This window comes from Juglans microcarpa x Juglans regia, chromosome 8D (assembly GCF_004785595.1).
Source record: "Juglans microcarpa x Juglans regia isolate MS1-56 chromosome 8D, Jm3101_v1.0, whole genome shotgun sequence".
In the NCBI taxonomy this organism is placed as follows: domain Eukaryota; kingdom Viridiplantae; phylum Streptophyta; class Magnoliopsida; order Fagales; family Juglandaceae; genus Juglans; species Juglans microcarpa x Juglans regia.
In genome coordinates, this window is record NC_054608.1 from 13,711,896 (window position 1) to 13,718,356 (window position 6,461).

At 32.5% G+C, this 6,461-nt stretch overlaps 1 protein-coding gene across 1 annotated transcript; it reads left to right on the forward strand.

The window, feature by feature from the left end:
* Positions 1–1,097: 1,097 nt before the first annotated feature.
* On the forward strand, positions 1,098–1,541 carry LOC121242221. The gene has a single exon (XM_041140111.1). It carries the CDS (start codon positions 1,098–1,100, stop codon positions 1,539–1,541), a length of 444 nt encoding a protein of 147 aa, XP_040996045.1.
* The last annotated feature ends 4,920 nt before the right edge of the window (positions 1,542–6,461 follow it).

Consider the following 6,461-nt stretch of genomic DNA (forward strand, 5'->3'; position numbering starts at 1 on the left):
AGTTGGAGATATCTTTGGTATTATTCAAGAGAAAATATTGAATAGTTAATGAATTTTTATCATCAACTTGGGATAATTGGGATTCTATAAAAATGAAGAATAAATTGTGTGAGATTTGGCAATGAAGTCAAACACTCTACATTTACTCTCGTTATTTTAAAAATCTTAATTTTAATATTCTTTTCTTCAGTTTAATTTAGATAAATCATTCTTCAAATTTTAGTTTTCCAAATAATAATTAGTTTAGTCAATTTTAATACTCAATATCATAATTATTCCTTGTGGGTTTGATAACCATTTTCTTTAAAACACTTTTCTACTTGTTACGATTTTGTGTACATAGAGATTATATTTTTATGCGAACAAGTTTTTGGTACCATTGTAGGGAAATAATTATTTGTTATTAATATTGATACTAGCTAGATTGCTACTAATTTGGATTTTATTTTATTTATTTTTAAAAGTTGTTTAAATAGACCTTAGTTTGGCTATATTCTTTTCGGGAATCAGAAGTACACACTCTGATCTAAACCATTAGAACATCTATTCTTCGATCCCGAAATTGAAAAAACCTTCTGTTGGATAATTAAAGAGAAAAAGACAGAGGTCGTCGACTCGAAATTTAATATAGTCGACTAGGAGTACAAGGCGTTAAGAGATTATGCTATTACCACATTGGCGGAGTCGATGGCAATTCTATCACAACAACTAGGTAAGATAAACGTTAATGCTATTCAAACTAATGTTGTTTATAATCATTGTGCAGCAAATCATTCAAGTGTAGATTGTTAAGCGAGGAATCCTTTCGCCCAACTAATTTATGAACAAGCCCATTACGTGCCCGATTTCTAATATAAAAACAATTCTTATTTGAACACGTTCAATCCCAGTTAGAGAAATCACCCTAACTTTTCATGGAGCAATAATCAAGCACCTACTAGACCATCACAACAATTTCCTTAACAGTTTCCAAAGCAAGAAAAGAAACCGACACTTGAGGAGATGTTCATGCACTACATGCAAAAGATGGATATGATGATCCAAAATAACTCGGCTTCAACCTGCAATTTTGAAGCACAATTGGTCAGCCTTCAAACATGCTTACCGAACAAGATGTAGAAGCTGTTGAGAACATGGAATCCAAGGTGAAAGAAGCTGAGCAGGATGAGACCAACCAACAAGCTGAGACAGTAATGTTAACTGAGGAGAGCAAAGCTATTGTACAAAAGAAGCTGCCGCCTAAGTTGAAAGATCTAGGGAGTTTCACGATCCCTTACACTATAAGAAATTTCTATTTTGATGAAGTTTTATGTGACTTAGGGGCAAATATTAATCTAATACCTGCCTCTGTTTTCAGAAAATTGGGTCTTCGAGAAGCAAAGCCGACGACCATCTCTCTACCATTGGCGGATAGATCTATTCAGTACTCGAGAGGACTCATTGAGGATGGACTGGTGAAAGTCGATAAGTTCATCTTCCCGCTCAACTTCATTGTACTCGACATGGAGGAAGACGAGGAGATCCCTTTGATACAAGGCTGACCTTTCATGGCGATGGGGAGAACTTTAAGTCATGTCTAACAAAGGAAACTCATTTTGAGGATCGGCGAGGAGCAGGTCATGTTTGACGTATTTAAATCGATGGCATTCCCCTCAGAGGTACATTCTTGTTTTCAAATAACCAATTGAGAAGTGTTCATGGCGAACAAGATTTATGGAGTTGAATTTCAAATGCTACCACCTGAGGAACCACCCAAGCCTGAACTCAAACCGCTTCCCATCAAATTTAAGGAATTAAGAGGCCGAGCAGATCTCTAGGTACACAGCTGCACCATCAAGAAAAATATTCAATTGGAAGACCAAAAAAATAAAAAAATAAAATAAAAATAAGGGGAGCATCTCTTACCTTCTTTCATTTCCTTCTTTCTTTTTTCTTCCTCATTCCCATTAAGGACAATGTGAAAATTAAGTTTGGAAGAGTGGATATTCTTTTATTTGTTTAAATAATAATAATAATAATAAATAATAACAAGTAAATATATATATATATATATTAATAATAATAATATTAAGAATAATAATAATGAAAAAAAAAATAGTATGGTTTGATGAATAAAAAGCCTATGATAAGAATATGATTGAAATTGATTATAATTTTTAGGAAAAATTAGCATTGCTTAAGTTCAGTTGTTAATTTTTTACTTGATTTTACTTAATTTGATATTTTCTATGTTCAATGAATGTTTCTTATGATTATTAATTGTTTTGAGTACCTAGAGAAATTTTATATAAATTTTGTGAATTTGTATGGTCTCAACTTACTCTAGAACTTGTTTGATTATACTCGAGGCAAAATCCTAGACAGAATATTACTGAGGAAATGATTAAGGCATTCTTTGGACCGATTGAGTCTTTCAAGCTTACCTGTTTATTCTCTTTATCTCTAGTCGCCCATTTGAGCTTTATTAAAATTTATTTTGGCCTTATATTTTTCTTTCTTGTAAACCTCATATTCCCTACCCTATTTGAGCTTAAACATTGATATCCTTACCTTTCAAGAAAGCTAAGTTTATACAAAATCACAAACTCACAAGAGCATGAAAGGCAAGAAAGGTAGAAGGTCTACAAGTAAAGTAATTATAGCAATATTTCAAAATCTTAAGTTTGATGGTGTTAAAAGTTAACTCATCTACTGTGTGGCCAATAAGAAAAGGCAGATGAGAGTCATCCAAAAAGGTAGTCGACATAGTATGGTATATTTCCACAAAAACAAAAATGTCTAACCTACCGAATAAAAGGGTAAAGAGAGAGATACTTGAAAGTCTAATAAATAAAAGTATGCTGAGAGATTTACAAAGATTGAAAAGAGATGCTTGTGTTAGAAGTGAGAATGCTTTATTTATTTTGTTGATGTTTAAACTTAAGTTCTCTTGCTTTGTTTGAATCCTACCTTTTCTTTGTAACCCTCATCCTAGCCTTATATTACAAGCTTAATAAAGACTTATTGATCTCTGATGATAGTTTCTGTTCTTCATTAGTGGAGAGTGATTTGAAAAGTAAACCTATGGAGTTTTTAGAGATCCATTATTTATTTATTTGTTTGCACAAAACTATCTGGAGAGCTAATGATGAAATGAGAATTATGGGTATGCATGAGTGTGGGATGGATAATGAGGGGAATTAAGTTTTGAATTAACTTTTGGACTTGATTGATCTTGAATGATTCCTTTGAATTATAGACTTTAGACATCTTTGAGGCAATAAATTTTGTGAATCAAGCCAATACTTGTTTTAATTGTCTTTTATTTTCTTCTTTACTCGAGGGCGAGAAAAGCTTAAGTTTGGGGGTATTTGATAAGTTTTATTTTTATGTGATCTTTGTCACTCTTTCATTTATGAAAAATATCATTTTCCCTTTAATAATATTGATTTTATTTTATTTCTATATATTTTTATTTATTTTCTTGGATTTGAAGGAATGAGAAGATTCAGTGCAAAATGAGAATATTTTGATACAAAAAAAGAGACTACGGATCAAGACTGATGAGAGGCAGCTAGATCTGAAGAGAGCCGATAAGATTTGGGCGAGTACCCTTATCCCATGGGCAACAAAGAGATATTTCTCGCGAGAAAACTTACCTCTCGTTAGGCGAGGAGACTCGTGACCAGAAGGCACGAAGACTTGACGATTAGTCTAAATGACCAACTTAAATGATATCGTGAGCAACAACTAGAAAATGCGAGAGGAGTCTTTCATATCGGTCGGGAGTCTTTCTGCTCAATAGGCGAGAAGAGGGTTGTGTGGTCTTTATGACCTCCAAGCCCATGCATTTGTGACCTTCACGCCCGTTATATTAAGCGCACACGACATCTACTCGCCTTTACCCTTCTAAGTTCTACAATCAATCTATTGGCGACCAAATCCTACCAAATTCAGCAAGTCAAGTCGCATATCACTGAATCTTCCATTTTAGATAATTTCGATATTCTTGGGATAATTTCCATTTATGTGAGCATCTATCTTTATAAACTATTTTCTAGATTTTTAGGCTAGATTGTAGTCGCATTTATTTTGTTTCTGAATTTGAGTTTTGACATCTATTTAATCCTGTCTTGTAGGATGAATATAGAGTCTTTTGTTTGTGAACCTTAGTTGGAGTTCTGAATCTGAGAGTTTTTAGTTTTTATTTTTGAAGTATTCTTTCGAGAAGGCAGATCTGGGGGAGCAGAGGCGAGAGCTGAATGCTTCATCAACTGACTTCAACAAAGAACACTAGTTTTATTCTTTTTATTTTTAATTTCATTATGAACTAATTCTATTTTTTAGAACTTTAATGTAGCCTAGCATTGAATACACAGGTTATATACCAAGTTATTTTATTTTCAATATTTTCATGATTGAGTGTTTATTCTTTGTTCTTAATGCTTACAATTTTCTAGCTAATTATTTTTCGATCTTTTGGATTGCAATGAGAGCTAGAGGTGATTTGTAATTAAAGATCTAGGATTAGACACTATTAGTTAAGCGACAACAAATTTTTTCTACCGCGACTAGTGTGATTTTCAAGAAAAATTCAAGGAACTTAATGAGTCTCTAATTAGTTAAATTCAGATAGAGATATGAAGTTATTAGTTGGAGATATTTTTGGTATTGTTCGAAAGAAAATATTGAATTGTTAAGAGATTTTTATCATCAACTTAGGATAATTGTGATTCTATAATAAGGAAGAATAAATTGTGTGGGATTTGATAGGTGAAGTCAAAGACTCTAGATCTACTCTCACTATTTTTAAAATCTTAATTTTAATGTTTTTTTTCTTCAGTTTAATTTAGATAAACCTTTCTTCAAATTTCAGTTTTCCAAATAGTAATTAATTTAGTCAATTTCAATACTCAATAGTATAATTATTCCATGTGGGTTCGATAACCATTTTCTTTAAAACACTTTACTACTTGTTACGATTCTGTGCACTTGCAGATTATATTTTTATACGAACAGGATTGGTAAAAAAAATATTATTCATTGTGTTCTTCCTCAACCCAAATTTCTCGTTTTTTTATTTATTTCGACCACCTATTTTCAATTGATCATAATTTACTCATACTAAGTCCGAATTAAGCATATGATATGTCAAATTAAATCTTATGAACCCAGCTTTCTAACCACATAAAAAAATATTTCTTGAGAACAAGATTTGATTAGTTAAAAGTTGGCTCAAAGTCATGGTCCAAACATAATCTTTAAAATTAGGGTTTCAGATTTCTTCTTCTATATGTAATGAAATTTCACCAAATTTAAGAAATATGTTTATGACATTATAAGAAATATTTTCATGTATAGAATTCAACTTTAAACATGTCATATCGTAGCCTCTAATGAAAAATCTGAAACGCAAACAATCATAGCATATCATCAGTTACATGCTTTTAAATTCATTCCAAAACAGCAAACAACATGTAATATTCATATGGGCGAAAACATGGCACATAGGCTCTGATACCAATGTTAAATAAGGTTAATTTAAATTATCTCAATGAGCGGAATTCTCAAAGCTGGACCTTTGCTCATATTACAACCCACGTTATTTTAGCTGTGATTGCACCTCTACGTCGTTTAGGAGGCTACTAGAGTTTCCTAAAACATCTCACACTTCAAGATCAAGAGATCTAGATAGTTTCTCTAGAAAATTGTAGAGAAAGGAGATCAGCTTTTCTTTTGTACGTATACTTTTTCCACACTCCTTAATCTAATATACGTAAAACTCTTATTTAAAGAGTTTTCACATGAGGTTAATTAATTTTTCTGAAGTTAAGTGGTAGTGGTGAGGAGCTAATTAATAACTTTTTCACCTATGTCGACACAACATGGGTCATAGGGTACTCACTATCAACAAATACCAACTGGATATGGATCTCGACGGGAGCGTTCCAGAGTTCGAAGATTGCCAGTTTCATTATCAAACTATATAAGCTTGCGCCTGTCGATTGCTTTAGCTTGAATCAAGGCTTGGGGAGAAGAGAATTGGGTGGGGATTGGAAATTGGCAAGGGTCTCAAGCAAGAGGCATGTGTTTTGAAATGTGGGAGTAACTCGTAACGTGATGGATTTGTCATTTCTTTTAAAATGACTTGGCCTTGATTTCAAAAAAGGAAAAAAAAAATGATTTGGTTGTAATAGGCGCCACCATGTCATGAGTAAGTCAAAGACACCGCATTTTTCACAGTACGGGTAGCACTACTCAATGCTTAAATTGTGACACTAGCCAAAATTTGTCTGAAGAGATAGTCAATCTTATGCTAATGCTATAGAAAAATGAAATGAATTTGATTAGTTGGTTTTTTAAAAGATTGCTCGACCAAATTAACCAAACTGATCAATTTCATGAATATTGATATCAAAATCAATTGCTGATATGCCATGAATAAGATTACATATTGTTTGTTGCTTTGGAACGAGTTTAAA

What these genes read in the sequence shown, in the direction of transcription:
- LOC121242221 (XM_041140111.1), top strand. Translation starts at nt 1,098, where the DNA reads ATGCTTACCGAACAAGATGTAGAAGCTGTTGAGAACATGGAATCCAAG.